The sequence below is a fragment of the Hypanus sabinus genome, chromosome 2 (genome assembly GCF_030144855.1).
Source record: "Hypanus sabinus isolate sHypSab1 chromosome 2, sHypSab1.hap1, whole genome shotgun sequence".
NCBI lineage: Eukaryota > Metazoa > Chordata > Chondrichthyes > Myliobatiformes > Dasyatidae > Hypanus > Hypanus sabinus.
Window position 1 is genome coordinate 118095027 of NC_082707.1, and position 26846 is coordinate 118121872.

At 39.9% G+C, this 26846-nt stretch overlaps 1 protein-coding gene across 3 annotated transcripts in view; it reads right to left on the reverse strand.

Annotated features, from left to right (window-relative positions):
* ccdc135 (coiled-coil domain containing 135) overlaps positions 1 to 26846 on the reverse strand; it is a 107448-nt gene that overhangs the window by 41890 nt on the left and 38712 nt on the right. For all 3 annotated transcript variants that reach the window (XM_059953180.1, XM_059953185.1, XM_059953193.1), the window contains 7 exons: positions 24236 to 24394; positions 19354 to 19572; positions 18044 to 18160; positions 11309 to 11381; positions 6045 to 6173; positions 5109 to 5237; positions 1600 to 1823 (listed from right to left, as the gene is read on the reverse strand). In XM_059953180.1, coding sequence (XP_059809163.1) covers positions 1600 to 1823; positions 5109 to 5237; positions 6045 to 6173; positions 11309 to 11381; positions 18044 to 18160; positions 19354 to 19572; positions 24236 to 24394 — 1050 coding nt within the window. The remainder of the gene's footprint in view (positions 1 to 1599; positions 1824 to 5108; positions 5238 to 6044; positions 6174 to 11308; positions 11382 to 18043; positions 18161 to 19353; positions 19573 to 24235; positions 24395 to 26846) is intronic.

The window sequence follows — 26846 nt, forward strand, 5'->3', positions numbered from 1 at the left end:
AATCAATGCCTCTCATCATCTTCTACACCTCTATCAGGTCACCTCTCATCCTCCACTGCTCCAAGGAGAAAAGGAAGAAAAATTCACCTCTCATCATCACTCAACCTATTCTCATAAGGCATGGTCCCCAATCCCGACAACATCCCTATAAATCTTCTCTGCACCGTTTCTATTGTTTCCACATCCTTCCTATAGTGAGGCGACCAAAATTGAGCACAGTACTCCAAGTAGGGTCTGACCAGGGTCCCATATAGCTGCAAAGTTACCTCTTGGCTCTTAAACTCAATCCCACGGTTGATGAAGGCCAATGCATGGTATGCCTTCTTAACCACAGAGTCAACCTGTGCAGCAGCTTTGAGTGTCCTATGAACTCGGACCCCAAGATCCCTCTGATCCTCCACGCTGCCAAGAGTCTTACCATTAATACTATATTCTGCCATCATATTTAACCTACCAAAATGAACCACCTCACACTTACCAGGGTTGAACTCCATCTACCACTTCTCAGCCCAGTTTTGCACCCTATCGATATCCCGCTGTAACCTCTGACAGCCCTCCATACTATTCACAACACCTCCAACTTTTGTGTCATCAGCAAACTTACAAACCCATCCCTCCACTTCCTCATCCAGGTCATTTATAAAAATCACAAAGAGAAGGAGTCTCAGAACAGACCCCTGAGGAACACCACTGGTCACCGACCTCCATGCAGAATATGACCCATCTACTATTACTCTTTGCCTTCTGCGGGCAGGCCAGTTCTGGATCCACAAAGCAAGGTAACTTTGGATCCCATGCCTCCTTACTTTCTCAATAAACCTTGCATGGGTACCTTACCAAATGCCTTGCTGAAATCCATATATACTACATCCACTGCTCTACCTTAATCAATGGGTTTAGTCACATCCTCAGAAAATTCAAACAGGCTTGCTAGGCACAACCTGCCTTTGACAAAACCATGCTGACTATTCCTAATCATATTATGCCTCTCCAAATGTTCATAAATCCTGCCTCTCAGGATCTTTTCCATCAACTCACCAACCACTGAAGTTAGACTCACTGGTCTATAATTTCCTGAGCTATCTGTACTCCCTTTCTTGAATAAGTGAACAACATCTGCAACCGCCCAATCCTCCAAAACCTCCCCCGTCCCCATTGATGATGCAGAGATCATCGCCAGAGGCTCAGCAATCTCCTTCCTCGCCTCCCACAATAGCCTGGGGTACATCCCATCCGGTTCTGGTGACTTATCTAACTTGATGCTTTCCAAAAGCTCCAGCACATCCTCTTTCTTAAGGTCTATATGCTCAAGCTTTCAGATCTAAACCCTTCATTAGGACCAGTTCACAAGGTCACTTCCCTTTTCCTGACCACTATCTGGCAACACTTTGCCTAACAACAGTCTCAGTTGCCATTTATGATGTCCTTGAATCTTAAGTAACTTGTTAATGTTTCTTTTTTTTAAGCACACGTACAACTTAAATAGTTACTACTTGGAAAAGGATCAAGACATAGAGACAGAAAATGACAATTTTCATGGGCGTTGCAATAAAAGGGGAACATAGGAAGAGAAAGAGGATGAAGAAATGGATTACTTACCAGAATGGTCCGGTAGTTTGAGAGAATAGATCCTGGGAGCTTCACTTTCTTTTGTCGTTTGGCAAATATTGTGTTCCTGTAAATGAGGAAATCTGGCCTGGTGCTGAACTGCTCTATCAGCTCAGTAGGGGTTTCCACTCTGCTCATGAGCCCATCCACACGAAGCATACCATTGAACGTCATTGTCCTTTCGGTCTCTGGCTCGGAAGATCGGTAGACATGTTCTATAAGAAATGAACATCAGGGAGTCATGGAGAAACAATTGCTGCCATGCAACTTTGCAACTTCTGTCACTCCATATTGTCTGAGCCCACTGGATGGAACAAGGAAATAAAACCATGGCATGGTCCACAAAATCCTTCTTACAAAGAGATGGAATATAGACATCTCTTCTTCCATGTGAATCCAAACACATTGTTATTTTTTGGGCTCAGAAGAAACTCTTGAAATCATTTTGGGGCCCTTTAGTCCCTGGTGTGTTATTATATGAGTACATAAGAACTTAAATTCTCAGTGTGCAATGCGGCAGTTCACCTGGAACTGGAAGTTGAGTCCGTGAGCTGGTCACACATGCTCACTATAGAGCTAGAAGCCATGTACTGTAAATAAATATGTGCTAGCATTAAAACCCATGCAACGTTTATCTTTAATCAAGAGAAAACATAACATGGTGTCAGAAGTCAGCATGAGGACTAAACACAGAGCGTAAATGAATACCTCAAGTGACTGAGAAAGAGATGTGTTAGTTCTGATGGGGGAGAAAGAGATTGTGCTCGAAGCAAGTGAGATGAGCAGCCAGCATGATAACACAACACATTGTTCCTGAATAAAAACACAAAATGCTGGCAGAACTCAGCAGGCCAGACAGCATCTATGGGAGGAGGTAGTGACGAAATTGTTCCTGAAGTTCACCAAGAAATTAAAGTGAGAGATGCTGAAAATCCACCTAATGGATAACCTCAGCCCTCAAGCACCTATGCAGTTTACTGGCAATTTAACAGATAACTGGAAACGCTTCAAAATGTGATTCAATATATATTTAGCAGCAGGTAGAGCCGGCAGGGCAGAGGAAAAATTGAAAGTATCTATTTTGCTACACATAATGGCAAAGATGGTTTGGACATCTTTAACAGCTTTCAAATTGATGAAACAGCCTTTACTTTGGACGCTCTGGTGACAAAATTTGAGGAGTCTTTTATCCCAAGTCAAAACATCATTTCTGAAACATATAAATTATTTTCCTGTGACAAGAAACAAGGTGTTGGCCAAAGCTAACACACAATGAGTAAGTCCTGTGAGTTTGGAGATTTGAGAGACTCACTAGTTGGAGACAAGATAGTTTGTGGTACTTCAGAGAATGGGCTCAGAGAAAGAATACTGTGAAAAAAAATTAACACTAAAAAGACTGTGGATATGTGCAGGGCAGCAGAATCTACATGAACATAAACTAAGGTGTTGTACAAGGCAGAAACAACAGTACATGTTGACTTGGCATTTCTCAAAGCAACAGCAAAGCAAAGAGGTAGGCTCAAACAGCAAATGCAGAGGTCAGCACATTCTGCTTACGGAAAGTCCTGCAATACTCGTGGGAAGACGAATCATTTTGCGAAGTGCTGCAAAGCTGGGTGATGCACCATCAATAACTCTTGGAGATGTGAGGCGAGATATAGGCTTTTATTGGCTGGAAGAAAGAACAAGCAGCAATTGACCACCACACTGCATCCTGGAGACTGAGCCCGGAGTGGAGTCTCCAATCGCCTTTATACCGGGGTCTGTGGGAGGAGCCACGGTCAGTGGGAGGAGTCACAGGAGCAGTCAACGGTGGGGGGGCGTGTCCAGACAGGTATATGTAGTTCACCACACTGGGGCTACCAAGAGAAAAGTGCACACAGTTGCTGAGGAAATGAAGGAATTCTTTGTGGATTGCTGGTGCTGGTAAAACATTGTTCCAGGACTGTGAATGAGTCATTCGAGTCTGACATCGGAGCCCAGGTGAATCTGTTGTCCATTGATAACTACAAGACTCTGAAGGTAAAGAGCAAGATTTACCCAGTGAAGTTTAAAGTGACAGGCTATACTGGGGACAACCTTCTTGTGAAAGGGGGCTGTATAGTGACTTTCAAGCTTAAAGGAGAGCAGCTAAAGAGGGTACAGCCAACATTAGGTCTGAGTGCATGTGAAAAGCTCAACCTGGTGAAAAGAGTTTTCCTAGTGGCTTCACAGTCCAAAGATGACCACACTTCACTTATGGAAGAGTATGCAGATTTTCCGGGGGCAGGGGTTGCTCAGATGCTTACCTGATGTAACTCGAGAAACTCATAACAGTATCCATGAGAGCTCCAGAGAGATTATGCAAGACAAGCACAAGAATGCTACCTTCCATGATAAGTCAGGATGCCAGTGCTAAACAGTGATCATGATGAATAAGCTGCCAATATTGCTTGCACACCATGTGGCTTTGGTTTAAAATCTGTCTCTCATCAACTTCCAGTTAAAGACTGGAGATCAAAAATATCCCCACGATCCTCTCCAAAGTTGAAAAAAAAGGAAGATGGAGTGGCCACACAGACCCAAAGGTGAGAACTACAGCAACAGCTCAACACAAACCAACAGGAGGAGATGCTATCTTTGATATACAGCATACAGAAGGAGCTCTGTGAATTGAGACAGAATCAGTTGGAACTTCTGCAAAGTCTCACTGATCACATGTAGCTCAGGGCTCCATTATGAGGCATGTAGAGCAAATTATGGTCACACAGCAAGAACAAGAACACATATAATCTTGGCAGCAAATGTGAAAAAATAAACTACTTGTTCAGAGTTCTAAGATGGACACTAATATTGAAACAGCAAGTGATAGCAACACATAAAGCAGACCAAAAAGGATCATCAAACCACCTCAGAGACTGATTGAGAGTTGTTAGTAATAAGGGACATTACAATTGAAGTTAATGTAAATATCTTTGTTGGAAAACATTATTGTTTCTTGCAGGTTTATGAGGACATAGTATTGGTGTTTTTTTAAAGGGGGAAGATATATTATTATGTGTACATAATAAAGAACTTCAGTTCCCAGTGGACAATGCAGGCGGTTCACCTGGAACCTGAAATGATGCTGGAGACCTGATCGCACACACTCTGTGTGGAGCTAGAAGCTACGTACTATAAATAAATATGTGCTAGCATTAGAACCCATGCAAAGTTTGCCTTTTATCAAGAACAAATATAACACCCAGTTTCAGTCCCTTGAAGTACTGAGAATTTTGAAGGAGACCACCTTATATGTTACAACCTAGGAGAATGGTTCTGGCATCACAGCAGTATCAAAAAGTCTGCACTAAATGAGATATAGCCAATGGTGGAAAGCAGACACAAACTGGGAAAAAGCTTGAATACTATTTACCAAACAGAAGATATCAGGGCCACATGAGCTCATCACTGTCTAACTGTTCCATGAAAACTACTATCTAGCATATTTAATTTTTCTAAGCTTTAAGTGCTGTCCTCACTTTTAAGTGCCAGAGGTCGGCCATTTCTAAAATGCTCTGTAATGGTCTGAGTTTTCATGTTACGTTCAATTTTCTCCAGCATGTCCTTTCTGTTAGCATACCACTCTGTCACCTTCAGAAAAGTAGTACCTGTGGACGATAAAGAGAAAGGTTTTGGATCACTTTTCATTCAACCTTGTGTGCAATTCACTTTTGCTGATGTAGTTAATAATGAACAATTTTATTAAATAATTTTTATTCATAAGTTTGGGTTGTAAATCTGTTCTCCCATGGAATATTACTCTTTTTCACTTTAAAAATGTACCTCCTTTTGAAGAACAAACACCAGATAATTTATTTTCTGTAAAATTCACACAGTTGTAGTAAGGAAATCTGCTCATGATCAGTTTTACTCACTTCCTCATGCACCAAGTGTCTGAAACAAATCAGGGGAAAATCAAGCACAAACCACATAATTTTAAGGTTCATCAGTCAATGTCCAATCATTTGTGAAGTAAAGCTGTAATTACAGTGGAAGCATCTGTAATTCAGTTGGCTTATTATGTGGAATGTAAATTGGAAAACTAATATTTTGCATCTAAACTTATAACACATTTGGTCTCCTTTCTCTCCCAACCCCACAATACTATCTTGCTGGAAAATGCATATCTTTTTACTGGGTACTGTGTTAGGATTGAGTTACATAGACATGGAAGTTCTCAGTTTCCAGCACTGGTCTGTTGTTGACCATCTCACGACAATCCTGCTTGTCAACGCATGATCTCATGAACAATGGATGAGGACTGAATTGAATCAAATGTGATGCCCTAACATCCGAACAGCGCTTACCTCAAAGTCCCAAGGTAAAACTGGGTTTCCGGGATAAGTCACTCACATGTTCCTGAAGGAGCATTAACAAAAAAGGAAGACAAAAACATAAAAACAATGAAAACTTACATTCATCATCCTCATATTCAATCAGACGCTTCACCATCCCATCCACATTCAAGTATGGAGCATACTTTTCTAAATTCACCTTCTTATACTGAATTAACTTCTCACCATTTGGACAACGTGTCTCAATATCTGCAAGAAATAAAAAATAAAATTAATTTTTAGAATTTTTTACAATTTATAGGCCAGTTTTGTACTATTATGCTCACAGGTGAGACTAATATTCTCTAAAGGGAACCATCAAATCTTACACCACAGAAACAGGTGACTTGCCTGAATCAGATTTTTGCAAGAGCTACTTAAATGCTGCATTGCCACTATTGTGTATATTTTCAATTTTAAGTCTCAATCCAATTCATATTTTGAAGATTATTGCTCATTTTGCACCAGCAGTCTTTCAGGCAGTGCATTCCAGATGATAACAGTTTGTAACATAAAGAAAGCTCTCTTCAACTGCCTGTTGTTCCTTCATAAAATTATCTTAATACTGTATTCTATGCTTACTGACCTGCCTAACTGTAAAATTTCTCCATATCAGCATGACAACTTCTTTTTACTCTGAACACCTCCATCTCCCTTATTTCTCTAAGTTTATTCTCCACAGAGAAATAAATCTTAAGAGATTTACTTCTCTAAGGAGAATAAACTTTAATCATTCCAGTCCTTCATTCTTAGTACTATTTCTATGAATCTACTGTTCCCTCACCAAGGGCTTGATATCCTTCCAATCATGAGCTGCCCAACATTGAACACACTGTGCCACTTGAGATCACTTTTCACCTGTTCATTGCTCATGGTAAAATACCGACAAGGATTATTTAATGGAGAAATTCTGCTTTAAAAATCTTAATATTGACAGCTGTTGTTCAAGTACATTTCTTATCATAGAATGTATAAATTATACAACCTTGAGATTTGTTTGCTCACAGGTAGCCACAAAACAAGGAACCCGAAAAACACAATTAAAGAAAAAAAAATAAAAATGAAAGACCAACACTCAATTACGCAAGAGATAAGGAAAAAATACACATCATGCAAATAATTGAAATGAACAACAAAAGCATTCCAAACCAAAATTTTTGTGCTAATGCCCTTATATTTCCTGTTTAGGATAATTAGTGATTTTCTTTTTCACATGTACTGCCACATGATATTTCACATGGTTAAAGTATGTAGCAGGTTTGGAGCCATACATTTTACAATAGTATACTTTCTTGTTAAGAGCAATAAGCTTTTCCTGCAATATTATAACATCAGCATCAGTGTTTTTTCTCAGCTTCATTAGGGAAGTGTAGTTGTATTGGAAAAGATCTGCAACATTTATTTGACCGATCCATGTTCAAGGTTCCAGTCTGCTAGTGCTTAGCCATCAAAGGGACTGCTGTGTTTGCATTGATTTGAATTTCACTTCCTTAACTGGGATGCTTACAGTAAGTGTATTACTGTCATTCCAATGATTTGGGTGACAACTTTAACAGAGTGAGCCTTAAGAAAGCTATCAATCACCTTTGACTAATTGGGGAAGACTGAATGGGGGGTGTTGGTGGCTGGGCACATAGCTTGTAGAAATGAAACATTACACAATATACTCAATATATTATCACAGTAAGCAGGGCTCCCAACTCTGTGGAATTGTGAGATGCTATTCTTGGTAAACTAGTGATCATTTGAACAGGCAGACAGACAGACAGACATACTTTATTGATCCCCAGGGAAATTGGGTTTCGTTGCAGTCACACCAACCAAGAATAGTGTAGAAATTTAGCAATATAAAACCATAAATAATTAAATAATAATGTAAATTATGCCAAGTGGAAATAAGTCCAGGACCAGCCTATTGGCTCAGGGTGTCTGACACTCCGAGGGAGGAGTTGTAAAGTTTGATGGCCACAGGTAGGAATGACTTCCTATGACGCTCAGTGTTACATCTCGGTGGAATGAGTCTCTGGCTGAATGTACTCCTGTGCCTAACCAGTACATTATGGAGTGGATGGGAGTCATTGTCCAAGATGGCATGCAACTTGGACAGCATCCTCTTTTCAGACACCACCATCAGAGAGTCCAGTTCCACCCCAACAACATCACTGGCCTTACGAATGAGTTTGTTGATTCTGTTGGTCTCTGCTACCCTCAGTCTGCTGCCCCAGCACACAACAGCAAACATGATAGCACTGGCCACCACAGCCTCGTAGAACATCCTCAGCATCATCCAGTAAATGTTAAAGGACCTCAGTCTCCTCAGGAAATAGAGACAGCTCTGATCCTTCTTGTAGACAGCCTCAGTGTTCTTTGACCAGTCCAGTTTATTGTCAATTCGTATCCCCAGGTATTTGTAATCCTCCACCATGTCCACACTGACCCCTTGGATGGAAACAGGGGTCACCAGTGCTTTAGCCCTCCTCAGGTCCACCACCAGCTCCTTAGTCTTTTTCACATTAAGCTGTAGATGATTCTGCTTACACCATGTGACAGAGTTTCCCACAGTAGCCCTGAACTCCGCCTCATCTCCCTTGCTGATGCATCCAACTATGGCAGAGTCATCAGAAAACTTCTGAAGATGGCAAGACTCTGTTCAGTAGTTGAAGTCCGAGGTGTAGATGGTGAAGAGAAAGGGAGACAGGACAGTCCCCTGTGGAGCCCCAGTGCTGCTGACCACTCTGTCTGACACACAGACCCATCAATGGAACAAATCTGTCCAAAAGCTCCATGTTACAAGTGGCTTTGGGAGGGTGGCATCTACTGCAGCGTCACATTTTGAGATGAAGCACTGAAATCTGTGCTATTCTTATTCATGCTGAACTGAAGGTAATCTGTAGCATATGGAACTCCTTCTGTGCACTAACTACATTATATCACTCCCATTTAACACAAATCTTACTAAAGGAGGTTATACTGAGGGTTGAAGTACAAGCCATCAATGCTGGAGTATGAGCTCTGATCCTATATCATCTTGAGTTTCTGGTGCTTGGGGCGAGCAGAACTGAGCAAAAGCTGTAGCATCTACTTCCCAGCAGAAACATCTTCTTCTTCATGTTCCTTGTGTGTCACACGCTTGGGCGATCATGGCTCTCCATACTGAACGATCCTTCTCAGCGTCAATGATATCTCACACATTTAGATTTGTTAATTCTTTCACAGTGTCCATATATTTTCTTCTTTGCCTTCCTCTTCTGCGTTTCCCAGGCATATGGCCTTGTAATGTAAGGCCTTCTATTTCTCCCTTTCTGATGACATGGCCCAGGAATTTAAGATTCCTCTCATTTAATGTTCTCATTAAAGATCTTTTTGTATGGGCACATTAGTTACCCTATCTCTATATGATATTTTCAGCATTCTTCTAAGAAACCATATTTCTGTTGCTTCGAAGTTTCTTTGGAGTTCTGATGTTTTGGAAACATACAGCAAGATTGACCAGATGTAACATTTTAGTAGCCTAAGCCTTGTTGTCATAGAAATGTGTCTGTTGGTAAAAATGGGTTTCATTTTTTTGGAAGTTGGTTTTGGCAATGGCAACTCTTTTTATTTCTACTTTACTTCTAGCATCTTGTGATATAAAGCTACCAAGGTAATTAAAGCTGGTCTTTTGTTCAGTCTCTTGGTTACCGATGTACAATTAGCAGTTGGGAGTATCCTGCTGTTCTGATATTACCATACATTTGCGTTTTTTTTTACAGTTGATGGTTAGACCAAAATCTGCACTTGTTTGTACTACTTTGTCTAGGAGGATTTGTAGGTCTTCTGCAGCACTTGCTATTAGGGTGGTATCATCTGCATATCTTATATTGATGTTAACACCTCCAATTTTTATCCCATCTAAGTCTTCTATTTCTCTGAGAATCACTTCACTATAGATGTTAAATAATTCCAGTGAGGCAACGCATCCCTGTCTAACTCCTCTTTGAATTTTAGTCTATCTGCTTATATTATCATCAATTTTTACCACCACCATTTGATTCCAATATAAATTTTGAAGCAGTTGTTTGTCCTTTCCGTCAATGTTTAGTTTAGCAAGAATTTGAAATAATTTTTCATGTTGCACTTTGTTGAATGCTTTAGTGAAATCAATAAAACATAATAAGACATTATTTTGATATTCAATTGCCCTTTCTGAAAGCATTCGTAGTATGAAAACTGCGTTCCTAGTTCCTCTATCCTCAGTAAACCCATATTGCAGTTTAGAAGTTTCTGGCCTTGTTTTTAATTCGACTCAAAACAATTCTCAGCAAAATCTTTATTATGTGACTCATAAGACTGATTGTTCTATAATTTTCGCAGTCAATAGTTCCAGGATTTTTTGGCAGAGTTATAAATACTGATTTCAAGAGATCATCAGGCAATACACCAAACTCATATATGCCATTAAACAGCTCAGAAAGAATATCTATGCCCAGATCTTCTAAGGCTTGTATCATATCTTGTATGTGTATATTTTATATATATGGTAGCAGAAACATATAGTGATTAATAACATAAATTATAGAACAGTTGATCATTTTCTTGGAACATCACAAAGCACTTTCTGCCCAATACATCAATCAAAAGAACATCTTATTTATTTTCATATTTAGGCATGAAATATCTTATGTCCACTTGGGGAGAAATGAATCCACATCCTCTGTCTCTAGGTACATTACTATCCACTGACATACAGTAATTCTGTGTTAGATCTTGCCTAGAATAGATGCTACATTTCCTACTTTTCCAGACAATTCTTCTGTTATATTGGTTCATATGATTCTCTCAACTAGTTCCACCAAGTAAAAAAGCAGCCCCAGTGTTACCTGCAATTTGAGAGGCCTTGCTGTGCATAGATTAGCAACTACTTTTTCCAATACTGTAGAGCACAAAGAATTCAAGACACTTCAGAAATACTTTATTGACTATGGAATGTATTGATGGGTGATATGTGAATCCAAGTTCTTACATTTGTTTCTATACATCTGGTGTCACCATTACTCTTGGAAAGCTAGAGACATATGTGATCAGAGCAGTAACAAAATATAGAACACAGAACGCAACAGCACATTACAGGCCCTTCAGCCGTAGGTGTTCTGACAACCTTTTTAACCTACTCTAAGATTAATTTATGAGTAGGCTAAAAGGTTGGCACAACATTGTGGACCAACCTTTTAAGATCAATTGCAACAAAATAAGTAAATCATGGTCATAAAATTAACCACTAATTAAACTTGATGGAGTTTGCTTTTAAAAAATCATTACTTTTGGAAATAGCATAAAACCCTAGAATTTCAGGCAGACTCAGATACCTTTGGCAGGAATAACAATTTGCTGAGCCCATGATGGAGGCATATCAAAAATCTTTTCCACTTCTTTCTCATCCTGGAACAGAGAATTTAATGATATAAGACTGTGGTGATTTTAATCCTTATGCACAAATTCACTCTTCAGCTGTGAACTATGTTTTACGCTCTACACAAATAAATATCATTTGAATATCAATGGACAGTAATATAGCAATGTATCCCTGCTTCAGAAAGGTAGAAGGAAGGGAAAAGGCTTTTGAAAACAAGAAAACCTAAGACTGAAGACCAAGAGAACATGAATTAATGGAAAACAACAAGTAATTTATTTCAAATTCTATAGTTTGTACTGATTCTCAAAAAGCATTTGAACAGGTGAAGTTCTTGCCTTGGTGTGAGATGGTTGGTCAATACAGGAAGAATCAGCAAACACTGTCAATCCAACATGCTGAGTGCTAGCATTGCAGCTCCTAAATTAAAAGATTTTGAAAATCAAACCCCATCCATGAAACCCTGGTAGTATTAAGACCAACTTGCAGGTCTTTAAACACCGGGTTAATATGTAGTAAGATGATAGTGTCCAATACACATCTATGACCATCATCCCTACAACTAGGCATGCTATGTTGGCGCTGGTAGCATAGCACTTGCCAGCTGCTCCCAACACATTCTCAAATTGTGCATGCTGTTAATGTAAATGACGCATTTCACTGCATGTTTCGATGTAGTGTACATGTAACAGGTAAAGCTCATCTTTTCTAAAATCTCTTCATCTAGTTCATTCTTGTAATAGGATGTTGTGAGCCAGATGAATGTCCTCCCTGTAAATAGAAATTATCTGGTGCATAGGAGTCTGCAGAGCAACAGAAAGAGATAGTTGCTTCATGTGCCACCAGATATATTTGGTAATAAGAGAAGATACTGGGTTCAGAGGCAAGTAAAAAAAACACATGATAACACAATTTAATGCAACCCATCAGTTTCCTTTTTGATGGGAATCATTTTTCATGAATCTAATTTTCTAATTTTTTTTTAAAGCCATACATTGTTCTCTTGACAATCAAACTGACAAAAACAAATACTTTGGAGAACTTCAGATGAAATTTAACCCCTAATCTTTGTTTAGCCAATGACATCTGGAGATTCATTTATTAATTCTATGTAAAGAGTTATTGTAATGCATGCCTTAGATTTTGGAAAATCGATGAGAATCTGCATGAATTATTTAGAGCCACTTCATAATGACTTGAATGCTTTAATGTCTTGCTGTATATACACTTACAATGAGTTATAAAGTCCCAGTATATATTTAATCTCTATTTAACTGTCAGGATCCTATTATAGGACCTATTTCTGCCAGTGGCAGAAGGGAGTACCCCCACTATGGACTTCCACGGCGCCGCCCGACTCAGCCTCACAGACGCAGCACACAATGGAAGCTCCATCGAAACCAGCCTCACAGATGCAGTACACACCGAAAGCGACCTGAGTCCGTCGAAAGGACTCCGAGCCGACAACCATCCCCTCCGGCACAGCTTCTGCCAGCACCATCCTCTGCCGAGCGTATTAAGACAGCCCCGCCAACAGTCATCGGCAACACAACCCCGAGTACTGGGGGCCTGTTCTTCCCAGCAGAGTCCCGGACCTCACAGCAACAGCAGCAACGAAGGTCTTCCTGGAATTTCCCAATGTTTCTCCATGCTTCCACGTCCGTTTTCAATCGATTATGATTGCGCACGGCACCCCACTTCACAAATAACAGATAATCAGCTCCAGAGTGGCCGCTGCAAGCTGCATTGCGCTGCCATCTTGGATCATACTGCTTCCAATACTGTTAAATTATTGAGTTTTAATTTAGCTTGTGTTCCCATACTTGTAACAATTGCTGTCAGTTACCCTAAACAAGGGGAGCTGCAATCAAGCATTCCCATCTGAGTGGTGCCACAAAACAGTCTCTTACTCAATGTCAGCAAGATCAAGGAAATGATTATTGACTTTGGGAGGAAGAAACTGGAGGTCCATCAGCCAGTTCTCATCGGGGGGTCCTTGGAGTTCTCATTTCAGTGGACCTGTCCTGGCCCAGCACGTAAGTGTAAATACAAAGAAAGCACAGCAGTGCCTCTACTTCCTTAGCACTTAGTGAAGATTTGACATGAGATCTAAAATTTTGACATACTTTTATAGATGTGTGGTAGAGAGGATATTGACTAGCTACATCACAGCCTGCTATGGAAATACCAATGTTCTTGTATAGAAAATCTACAAACAGTAGTAAATATACTTAGCCCATCACTGGTAAAGCCCTCTCCATCATTAAGCACATCTATTAGGAGTGTTGTCGCAGGAAAGCAGCATCCATAATCATGGACCACCACCATCTAGTTCATGCTCTCTTCTTGTTGCTGTTATCAGGAAGAAGGTACAGGAGCTTCGGGACTCACACCACCATGTTCAGGATCTGTTATTACCCCTCAACCATCAGACTCTTTTTTTAAATTGATTTTTTATGCAATTCTACAACTACTATGACAAAAGCCCAACAGCAAAATAAAGATTAATACAGTGCAAGATAAACATACAATAATATAGTTCAAAACAATGATGAAAAAGCACCCAAAGTAAAATCATGTAACGTTAGTATCCTCCCTCCTCCTGCAGAGAAATAAAAAGCTCCAGACCAACCACTGCAAGATGTAAGAAATATTAATCGGAGCATTCAAACCCCCAAAACCATAAATGAAAATAAGAACAAAAAATAATGCCTACTACCAAAGAAAGAAAAAAAAAGCTGAAAGTAAGGGACTGAAAAAAGACAATCTAAAGAGGAGTTAAGAAAATATTCAAGAAAAGGTCCCCACATCTTATGAAACTTTATATCCGAATTGAGAAGTGAGTAATGAATTTTTTCAAGGTCTAAACAGGACATAATATCATTAAGCCATTGAGCATGGATGAGTGGGGCAACATCTCTCCACCTAAGAAGAATTGAACGTCTAGACAAAAGAGATCAGACTCTTGAACAAAAAGGGATAATTTTTCTCAACTTCACTTGCTCCATCACTGAACTGTTCCCCCAGCACAGGGACTAACTTTCATAGACTCTTCATCTCATGTTCTTGATATTATTATTATTATTATTATTATTATTATTATTATTATTATTTATTCTTTCTCAGCCCAAGCTGGTAGAACCTGAGTTACAGGTATAGCCAAGCATGCTCATTTGTCAATTGCTAGGAACTTTCGGACTATTCTAATGGTGTCTACTATCGTGGCTTTCTGAAGATTTAGATAGGTATTTCTGTGTAGCCCAAATTGTTTAATGCTATTATGTAGTGCCTTTGGGATTGACACCATTTGTAGATATTATTATCGGGACAATGTGAAGCTTGTTCAAGTTCCAAAGTCTTTCAATTTCCTCTTTTAATTCAGCATATTTCTGGTGCTTTTCACTCCTTGATTTCTGTATGTTATGTGTGTTTGGAATGGCTATATCTATCAAATAAGTTGTTCTTGCTTGTTTATCCTGTATTATTAATATCCAAATGGTTATTATAGATTGTCCTATATGTAATAACTGATCAGTCAAAATATAATTTGTGATATTCTGACTGTAAAACTGGATCAGGCTTGTATTTACAGTAAGGTGTGATTTCATTTCCGAGTTTGTATTTTAAAGCAAGAATTTTGATAACTGATGTTTGCCACTTGATTAGGTCTGTGTAAGGATCCCGTAATGTGTTGGATTGTTCGTTTTTTTTTTCAGCATTTTCTACATCGATCATCTTGAACTTGTTGGTCTTTTATTATGTAGTTTTGAGAACTGTTTTTATAACTAACTCTTTTGGTACATCCATTGTAACCTCGGTGTGTGTGTGTGTGTGTGTGTGTGTGTGTGTGTGTGTGTGTGTGTGTGTGTGTGTGTGTGTGTGTGTGTGTGTGTGTGTGTGTGTGTGTGTGTGTGTGTGTGTGTGTTCTTTTTCCTCCCTATTCCAGCTTGCTTCTTGATTGTGCATCACCCTGTTTGACCAGATATTAGATCAAAAGTTCATTATCCCTGTGTTTGTTGGTAATTCTATGCTGGGGTTGGTGAAATTTTGGTTGGCTGAATTTAGTTTTAATGTCCTATATAAACCTTTTTCATTGTTTCTGAATGGATAATTCTGTCTTCTTCATCTGATGCATTTCATGAAAGTATTTGCCCTCCTTGGAAGTCTTCGTGTTTTATTGTTTTACAACATTGAATCACAGTGGATTTAATTTGGCCTTTTTGACACCGATCAACAGAAAAACGACTCTTTTGTGTCAAAGATAAGACAGATCTCTATGAAAAGATCTAAATTAATTACAAATATAAAACACAAAATAATTGATGGCATAAGTATTGACCCCCTTTAATATGACACACCAAGTCATCACTGGTGTAGCCAATTGGTTTTAGAAGTCACATAATTAGTTAAATGGAATCACCATGTGCACTGAAGGTGTTTCAATTGATAATAGTATAAATACGCCTGAATTTGTAAGTTCCAACTGCTGGTGAGTCAGTATCCTGACAAAAACTATACCATGAAGACAAAAGAACACTCCAAGCAACTCCGTGAAAAGGTTATTGAAAAGTACAGGTCAGGAGATGGATACCAGAAATTTCCAAGTTACTGAAATGGAAAGAATATGGCACAGCTAGAGTATGCCATCCTGAAAAACTGAGCGACCATACAAGAAGGGGATTAGTGAGGGAGGCCACCGAAAGACCTATGACCACTCTGGAGAAGTTCAAGCTTCAGTGGCTGGGATGGAGAAGACTGTGCATACAATTGTTGCCCGGGTGCTTCACCAGTCACAGTTTTATGAGAGACTGGCAAAGAGAATGCCACTGTTGAAATCTCAGCTGGAGTTTGCCAGAAAGCATGTGGGAGACTCTGAAGTCAGCTGGAAGAAGGTCTGATAAAACCAGAATTGAGCTTTTTGGCCATCAGACCAAATGCTTAGTTTGGCATAAGACAAAATTCGCATATCATCAGAAACATACCATCCCTACAGTGAATCATGGTAATGGCTGCATCATGCTGTAGGTATGCTTCACTGCAGCAGGCCCTGGAAGGCTTGTGAAGGTACAGGGTAAAACAAATGCAGCAAAACACAGGGAAATCCTGGACGAAAACTTGATGCAGTCTGCGAAAAAACTGCAACTTGGGAGAAGAGTTATTTTCCAGCAAAGCAATGATCCCAAACATAAAACCAAAGCTACACAGAAACGGTTTAAAAACAACGAAGTTAATGTCCTAGAGCGGCCTAATCAGAGTCCAGACCTCAATCCAATTGAGAATTTGTGCCTGGACTTGAAAAGGGCTGTTCTCTCATGATCCCCATGCAATCTAATAGAGCTTGAGCAGTTTTGTTAAGAAGAATGGGGAAAAATTGCAGGGTCCAGATGTGCATAGTTGATAGAGGCCTATCCACACAGACTCAAGGCTGTAATTGCTTCCAAAGATGCACATACTGCATACGTTCTTGAAAGGAGTGAATACTTTAGCAATCAATTATTTTGTATTTTATATTTGTAATTAATTTAGATCACTTTGTAGAGATCTGTTTTCACTTTGACACAAAGGAGTCTTTTTCTATTGATCAGTGTCAAAAAAGCCAAATTAAATCCACTGTGATGCAATGTTGTAAAACAATAAAACATGAAAACTTCCGAGGGGGAGGGTGAATACCTTTTAATAGGCACTTGTGTATTTAGCCCGGCTTTGAATGCACCAAGCTTTTGTTTTAGTGTATCCATAAACTCCACAGTGCTTTTGTTAGGCTGATTGTATCTTGTATGAACCTCATATTTCCTTAGCTTTTGTCTTAACTTTCTTGTCTTTATACTCCATTAGGCAGGTTATTTCTACTCTTAAGGTTTCAATTTTGTTTTTTAATCTCTTCGCCCATTTCAGTATTCTCATTTTGTTACTTAGTTTTGAGTTTCTATTAATGAATGCCTCTATTTTGGAGCCAATGCACTGCCCTGCCATTAATATTACACAGTACGCTATTGTGTGTTATTATTATTATAATTTCTTTTTTTTCTCTTTCTTTGTGTACTTGCACAGTTTGTTGTCTTGTGCACATTGATTATATATGCTATTGGGTGTGGTCTTTCACTGACTCTATTCTGGCATACGTACTTTGATAATAGACTTACTTTGAAAATGGACAAGGACAGATGATAGAATAGAAAACTTATCATCTACAGGTTCTGTTCCAAGTTACAAACTATCCTGATCTGGAAATATATCACCATTCCTCCACTGTTCTTGGGTCTAGATCCTGGAACTCACTCTTCAACATGGCTGTGGAAGGATCTTCACCAGAAAGATTGCAATGGATCAAGAAGACTCACCATCACATTGACCATTCTGTTTTCCTCCAATGGCTTTCCTCTACTCAGTAACTCCAGGGGAGGACAGACTTTGACTTTTTCCAATCTTATATGTTTGCAAACAATCAGCTTGCAGACATTTGGTAATAGTAGGATCTGATGGACAAGCAATCTGCTTGTACACACTGCCTGGACTCAAATGTAAAGAATAGCCATTCTGATGAGAACCAGTGTGCTCTCATCATGTCAAAATGAACCCATTTCATCAGCAACTTCAGATTAGAAAGGGCAGTCCTTGGTCTCTTGACTTAAAACATTATGAAATCAAATTAACTCATGTTGTATATTATGAAATAATAATCAGATCTTACATCATCTTCCGCCTCCACTAGAAGAGAGTCATATGAATTAGGCATAACAATTTCTTGATTTTCAGATGGCAGCATGTACTCCCATCTTACAGGATCAGCAAGGTCAAAAATTACATCCTGAAATACAAAGCATAACTGTATCCGTTATTGTTCACATAAAGGACAATCACTTGTGAGGACTTTCTCAAGGAGTTCTCAAACTCTGCTGTGACACATTACACTGAGGGAGAAGGTTGTGAGAAACAACTTTTCTCCAAGGGATCTGAGTGTACAGCCTCAGAATAAAGGGATGAGAAGGAATTTCTTCCACTTTGTGGAATTCATTGCAACAGAGGGTGGCAAAGACCAAGTTACTGTGTGTCTTATAGACAGAAACCGACTGGTAACAGAGGAGCAGATGAGAAACATCATGGGAGAGCATGTTTGATGGCTGAATGGTCTAGTTCTGTTCTTATATCTTATAGTCTTATAGTCCATTTGTTGAGTTGATGAGTAGTTCTGTACATGGGGGTAGGATCAGGAAGAATTCTTCACCCTGTCTAAACCTCCAATATAGATTTTCACCAATGCTTTCTGGGATTCAGAATACAATGGTTAATCCAAATTATATTCATTTACAAACACTTTTAAAATTATTTTTAAAACATTTGAATGAACTGCAATGTGAATCAAAGGAGACAGCAACTGTAAAGAAGAAGAGGCCTATTTTGGAGTGATTAAATTTGGTAGCAGTTTGGATAGACTTAAGTTTTAAGAGTAAAGTGAGGTATTTGTCATTGGAGTAGCCAAATGTAAATGTAATAAAGGCATAGATGTCAGTTTCAATGGCAATGTCAGGAACGGGGCAGGATTGGGCCCAAATGCAGGATGCAGACATTGAAGTACTAGGGGTAGTATTCAATGGGGATGCCATGGCATGCAAGGGGTAAGCCAAGATGATCCAATGACTCCGTGTGACTGGAGGGCTGGCTGCAAGGTCCGGAGTCCGCGGACCGGAGCAAGACCCGGAAGGTGGGCTCCAGACCAAACCCCAACAGGCAAAGGAGCTAAGCTGGTATGGAGCTAGGTAATAATGTTGCCTATATGGAAATATGTGGTCTTAATAACAGGTGAAGATTAGGTGAAGATCACTGAGTATTAAATATGACCTCAAGTTTACAAATAATCTGATGCAAACTGAAAGTTGTCACGAGAAAGACAAAACTACAAAATGGAGTTAGTGACAAGTACCCAAGATAATGATTTTAAGCTTCCAATATTGAGAATACATTTACAAACTGTCAAAAATTCTAGAGGCTAAAAAGGAGTACCTTGACACCATATTTGCAGTCCTGCATATTCACCCAGTAGTTCTTATGGTTCCAGATGCTTTCAACCCCCAAGAATCGTTCATTAGTAGTTTCATAGCTTTTTCCCGAAAAAGGGTCAATGAAGAAATTTTCTGGGACTTCTCTTTTGCCTGCAAGCACTAGAACCCAACAGTGGACCCGCAGACCATACATGCTATCGCGTGCACCTTTCATCTTCAGCTAAAAGAGGAGGAGATACATCATTCATATTTGCCTTATTAAATGCTTCACAGTGGTCAATATCAAACAGCAAAATATCCACAAGTACTACAAAACTGGATACAAAGAAAATTTAAATGTATTTCATAGATTCTGTTATGGTTATTATTCTATTATTGATTTATTGAGTATGCCTGCAAGAAAATTAATCTCAGGGTTATATTTGGTGCCATTTGTGTACTTTGATAACAAGTTTATTTTGAACTTTACATTCCTTATATGCTATACAAGACCATAAGAGCAGAATTATGCCATCTGGCCCATCAACTCTGCTCTGCCATTCAATGGCATTTGATTTATTATACCTCTCAACTTCATTCTCCTGCCTTCTCCCTGTGACCCATGATGTATGTGTGTGCGTGCGTGCGTGCATGCGTGCGTGCGTGCGTGTGTGTGTGTGTGTGTGCACCCTTAACTCCAGTTGTGGAGTCGTTGGGGTGCCTTCACGACAAGCTTTTTGCACCGATTGTACAGCATGTCTTGGGCATCTGAAACCTGGCGGAGCCCATCCCTCTCTTTTTTTTTACGAGGTCGAGTTGTTAGCTCGTTGGATGGAGAGCATGCAAGACAGCCAGCCAGCTTCGAACTCGGGACCTCTCGCCCCGAAGTCCAGTGCTGATGCCACTACACCACCAGCCGGCTGACCTATGTTGCCCTGATTAATTAAGAACCTATCCACCTCCGCCTTAAATCTACCCAGAGACTTGCCCTGCACAGCCACCTGTGACAATGAATTCCATAGATTCACCGCTCTCTGACTAAATAAATTACTCCTTACTTTTGTTCTAAATTGATGCCACTCAATTCTGAGGCTGCGACTTCTGGTTCTAGACTCTGCCACTATAGGAAACATCCTCTCCACATCCACTCTGTCTAGACCTTACAATATTCCATAACTTTTATTGAGATTTCTTCTCCATTCTTCTAAACTCTGGTGAGTACAGGCCTAGAGGCATCAAATGTTCCTCATGTGTTTAACCTCTCATTCCTGGAATCATTCTCGTAAACTTACTCTGGACCCTCTCCAATGCCAGCACACCTTTTCTTGAATAGGAGACCCAAAACTGCTCACAATACTCCAAGCAGGAACAGACCAATGCCTTATAAAGCCTCAGCATTACATCCTTGATTTTGTATTCTAGTTCTCTCAAAATGAATGCTAACATTGCATTTGCCTTCCTTACCACCAACTCAACTTGCAAGCTAATCTACAGGGAATCCTGCAGCGGACTCCCAAGTCCTTTTGCATCTCTGAATTTTGAATTTTCTCCCTATTTAGAAAATAGTCTACACATTTATTCCTTCTGCCAAAGTACACGACCATACATTTCCCTACACTATGTTCCACCTGTTAGTTGTTTGCCCATCCTCCCATCTGTCCTTCTGCAGACACCCTGGCTTCCCCAATACTACCCTGCCCCTCCACCTACAGTATCATCTGCAAACTTGGCCACAAAGCCATCATCCAAATGATTGACATATAACATGAAAGGAAGCAACCCCTGCGGACACCACTAGTCATTAGCAGCCAACCAGAAAAGACCCCCTTTATTCCCACACTTTGCTTCCTGCAACTCAGCCGATCATTTTTCCATGCTAGCACCTTTCTTGTAATACCATGGGCTTTTACGTTGTTAAGCAGCCTCATATGCGGGACCTTGTGAAAGGCCTTCTGAAAACCGAAACAAACAGCCACTGATTCTTCGTCTATCCTGCTTGTTATTTCCTCAAAGAATTCCAAAAAATTTGTCAGGCAAGATTTCCCCTTAAGGAAACCATACTGACTTTGGCCTCTTTTATCATGTGCCTCCAAGTACAATGAAACTTCATTCTTAATAATAGACTTCAGCATCTTTCCAAACACTGAAGTCAGGCGAACTGGCCTATAATTTCCTTCTGCCTCCCTTCCTTCTTAAATTGTGATGTGACATTTGAACTTTTCCAGTCCTCAGAAACCATTACAGAATCTGATTCTTGAAAGATCATTACTAATACCTCCACAATCTCTTCAACTACCTCATTCAGAACCCTGGAGTATAGTCCATGTGGTCCAGGCAACTTGTCTACCTTTAGACTTCAGCTTCCCAAGTACTTTCTCCTTAGTAATAGCAATGAGACTCACTTATGCCCCCTGACCATCTCACAGTTCTGGCATTCTGCTGATGTCTTCCACAGTGAAGTGATGCAAAATACTTATTCAGTTCGTCCGCTATTTCTTTGTCCCCAATGACGACATCTCCAGTGTCATTTTCCAGCTTCCCAATACCCATTCTCATCTTCCTTTTACTATTTATATATCTGGGAAAACATTTTGTATCCTCTTATATTGTTGGCTAGTTTACCTTCATGTTTCACTTTTTCCTTTTTTATGGCTTTTTTAAATTGTCTTCTGTTGGTTTTTATATACTTCCCAATAATTGTTGATGTATTATATGCCCTTGCTTTAGCTTTTATGTTGCTTTGACTTCCCTTGTCCTCATCCTCCCTTTAGGATACTTCATCTTTTCGATGTATCTTTCCTGCACCGTCTGAATTTCCCCCCAAAACACCAGCCATTGCTGTACTGTTGTCATTGCTGCTAGTGTCCCCTTCTAATCAACTTTGGTCAGCTCCTCTCTCATACCTCTGCAAATTCCTTTTACTTCACTGTAATATAGTTACATCGAATTTTAGCTTCACTTCTCAAACTGCAAAGCAAATTCTGTCTTATTATGATCACTGTCTCCTCAGAGTTCCTTTGCCTTAAGCTCCCTAATCAAATCCAGATCATCACATAACACCAATCCAGAAATGCCATTTCCCTAGTGAGCTCAACCATAAGCTCCTCTAAAAAGCCATTTTGTAGGACTTCTGCAAATTTCCTCTCTTAGGGTCCAGCGCCAACCTGATTTTCTCAAACTACCTGCATATTGAAATCCCCCATGATTATCACAACATTGACCTTTTTGCAAGCATCTTCTATCTTCTGTTGTAATTTATAACCCATATCCTGGCTATTGTTCCAAGGCCTATATATAATTCCCATCAAGGTCTCTTTGCCCTTACAATTTCTTAGCATGAATTTCACGTCTTCCAATCCTATGCTGCCTTTCTCTGAAGATTTGATTTCATTTTTTAACTAATAGAGCCTCCCCACCATTTCTGCCTTCCTGCCTGTCCTTTTGATACAATATGCAGCCTTGGATGTTAAACTCCCACCTATGATCTTCTTTAGCTACAACTCAGCAATGCCCACAACATTATACCTGCCAATCTCTAACTGCGCTACAAGATCATCTGCCTAAATTCAGTATACCATGTACATTCAAATATTACACCTTCAGTGCTGTATGCCTCACCTTTCTTTGATTCTAGTCCCCCGATACAACTTAACTCATCCCACTGACTGCAATTTTGCCCTATCATCCTCCTGTCCTTCCTCCCGGGCCTTGCCACCTTGACTCTGCCTCGCCTCTGCTAAGCCACATTCAATCGCCTCCATGTCTGCTCCAGCAAAGGACAAACATTGGCTCAATCCCCGTTCTCGGGCCCAGAACCCACCACCTCAATTCAGCCCGTATATGCCTCTCCTCAAATGACCTGCAGCTTTGGTTCACACCACAAAAACGCTAGGGCATACAGGCGGTTCAAAAGCTCAACTCCGAAAAGGAAGTTGCAGGATATTGATTGCGGTGATCGATCGTATCTGAGAAAAAGTGTGATTGATATAGTAATATATAGTTTGGCTATCAGCAAAACTGTGCTTCACCAAAACCATCTTAAATCCGGAATCTTACCCTCACTGACACAAGGCACAGGCAGCAATCCATTCTTTGCCTAACTTGCTATGTTCGTAAATCATTAATGTGCATGAGACCCAAGGCCCTGTGCACTGTGTGTACACAAATGCACTTCCTCTAGTGGCTCTGCCTCTTTTTTTAATTCATTCAAATACCATGGGCTTCGCAGCTGGAATTTGATAGCCCATATCTAGTTGCCCTTGAGAAGGTGGTGGTAAGCATTCATCTGAACAGCTTAAGAGGTAGCTATACCCCCAGTACTGCAAGAAAGAGACTTCTAGGATTTTGACCCAGAAAGGGTGGTGGAATGGCAATATTCAAGTCAGGATGGTGTGTGGCTTGGTAGACAATTTCCAGTTGGTAGTGTTCCCGTGATTTTACTGCTCTTCACCTTCTATTGTTAGAGGCTGCGGGTTTGGAAGGTGATGTCTAAAGAGTCTCGGGGTGCTGCTGCAGTACATGCTGTACATGGTACAAACTGCTGCTACTGTACGTCAGTAGAGGAGTGAGTGAATGATTGTGAATGGGGTATCTGTAATAGGCTAATACATCCTGTATGGTGTCAAGCTTCACGGGTTTGTCGAAGATGTATTCATCTGGGCAAGTATTCCATCACACTTGACCTCAGCCTTGTGGATTCTTCATAATGAGTGGAGTATTTAAATATTCAGTGATATGAAAAATGGTGAGTGCCACTTTGGTAGAGTAGAGTTCAGTTTTGGGGTTGCAACTGAGGTCATAGGGGCTGATTTAGTTTCTAGACCTGATGCTGGTTTGAGCTGGCTTTAAGAAGAACTGTTTTCATTTTAATAATAACTGAGACATAAAAAAGTAACAAGACTCACATTTGACATTTCCTCCAAATCTCTTTGCTTCTTTTCCTCTTCCGCTATTTTCTCTGCCTGTTTACGAGCCTCCTGGTTTAATTCAAATTTGCTCTGTAATACTCGGACTGGTTTCACTGCATATTTCTTCATGGGTGGAATTACTTCTTCCTTTTTATCCTTTTTAAAGAAGTAAACAACTTTGAGGTGAAAGTGTTGACATGATTTACTGCTAAAGTGAATTTATTATTTTTGTCATCATTTTCCCTATTTCTCTTCCCCACATTGGTTCTGCTGACCCATAGCACCACATCCATAATCAAAGGCAGATCTGATTAAGGTAATATACATTTGTTTAAGTGACCTACTCGCACACCAACCACACACAATTAAGCACCTGAGCATATTAAGGGCTTTTTTACATTTCTCTAGAATGTTATTCACATACACCTTCATGTTAGATTTATATCCATCCACATACCTAGAAACTTTACCACTGACTTTTGTTTAATAGATTTACCATATAATTTGAGATCAATTGTGGGTGTAATGTTCTTTTTAGAAAAACAAATAACTTGAGTCTTTGCAACTGAAAACTTAAACCCTCAGCGACGTCCCCATTCCTCTACTACATTAATGCTGCCTGCATTTTCCTAACTATATAACTTGTACAACTATATATAACTATATAACTGCCTCTCTTCTGCACTGAACCATCATGATCATGTAACAATTTGGAAATGTCTGAGCCAAGATTTAAGGAAATATCATTAATAATACAACCAAAAAGGAGTGGGCTACACAGACTCCCCTGTGAAATCCCATTCTCTATCTCATACTCCTTAGAGAACTTCTATCTTTCTATCCCATAAAAAATCTTGAATCCAATTAAACACTCTACCATCTATTCCCATCTTTTCTAGTTAAGCAGCAACCCTGTTTCTAAGCTTTGGACAGTGACAGGCTTTTCAACTACATGATGCATTCACTGTGGCTTAAGCATTGAAATGGCCAGGAGTGAAAATGAAATAATTTCGCTGCTTCAACAAGTTAGGAACTATGAAGAATTTGAATGTATCAACAATTATCTTGAATGTGACAATGAAATGAAGATCTGGAGGAGTCAGTCATCAAAAGTACTGTATGAAGGCAATCCATTATCTATACTAGGTGTCTGTGCTGATTTTATTCATTTACAGTCAATCAAAAGAACACGGCAGTGTACGATGGATGAATTCCTCTGTTGATGACTATTAGGAATTAATGCACAGTTTTATAGTACTGTACAATCAGAATCAGGTTTAATATCACTAGCATATGTTGTGAAATTTGTAGCTTTGTAGCAACGGTACATTGCAATAATAACTATAAAATACATAAGAGGTATATATAAACATAAGTTAAATAAGTGGTGCAAAAAGAGAAGCAAAATACTGAAGAACTGTTCATGGGTTCATTGTCCATTCATAAATCAGATGGCGGAGGGGAATAAGCTGTTCTTGAAACGTTAAGTGTGTGTCTTCAGGCTCCTGTACTTCCTCCTTGATGGCAGCAATGAGAAGAGGACATGTCCTGAGTGTTGGAAATCCTTAATGATGGATGCCGCCTTTTTGAGGCATTGCCTTATGAAGGTTTCTGGATGCTGGGGAGACTAACGCCCATGATGGAGCTGGATGAGTTTATAACTTTCTGCAGCTTTTTCTGACCCTGTGCAATAGCTCCTCCATACCAGACAGTGAAGCAAACAGTTAGAATGCTCTCTCATCTGTAGAAATCTATAAGTGAGGCAGACGTACGATGGTACTCAAGAATGACTCCTTCAAGTTCATCTACAAAATCAGCTTAATTTCTACCTATGATGTCTCTCTTTTTCATTTTCAGGGTGGATGGGGTTCTGTTGAAGACCTTGACCTAGAGTTACATACAGACTTTGATTATTTGCAGTGGTGGGACCTGCTCACAGGGGTTCATGACTAGCCGCTTTCTGAAATCAGCCTAGATCTTTGATTCAGCCCAGAAGTCCAGCGCGCCTTCGGGGTTCTGACTCTAAGCTGGAGCCAATAACTGAAGCATTGCGGGACAGAAAGAAACATTGAGAAAAGTGGATTGGCAGTCTCTGTACTCAGCAAATTGTGCTCTCTCTCTCTCTAGTGGGGGAGAGTTTGTTGCTGATTCTCTAGCCAGAGAACTCAGAAAAACAAGCAGCATGATTGACGTTTTACACCGTAAATCAGTGAGTTGTTTTGCTATGTCTCCCCTCTCGCTGTAAAAGGGGACATCTCTTTTTCCCTTTATTAAGGGAGGGAGAGAGAGAGGGAGAGAGAGTCAGACAGAGCAGACAGAGACCCAGACACACTGTGGTATGTCGAATTGTTGGGTGGGTTATTAGTTTTTGTTACACCGCAGATCATGGTCTTTACTGGGGGCTTTGCTACTGCACGCTTGGTGGGAGGAGGGTGCTGATGCATTTTTGTGGAAGTGGATGGGGTGCGGGAGGGTTATTATTTTGCTGCTTGTTGTTAATTTATTGATTCCAGAGAGGAATGGGGGGGGGGCTTTGAGGTTCTAACATTTTGACTGTCAATCATTCTTTGGGACACTCTTCTGTTTCCATGGATGTCTGCAAAGAACA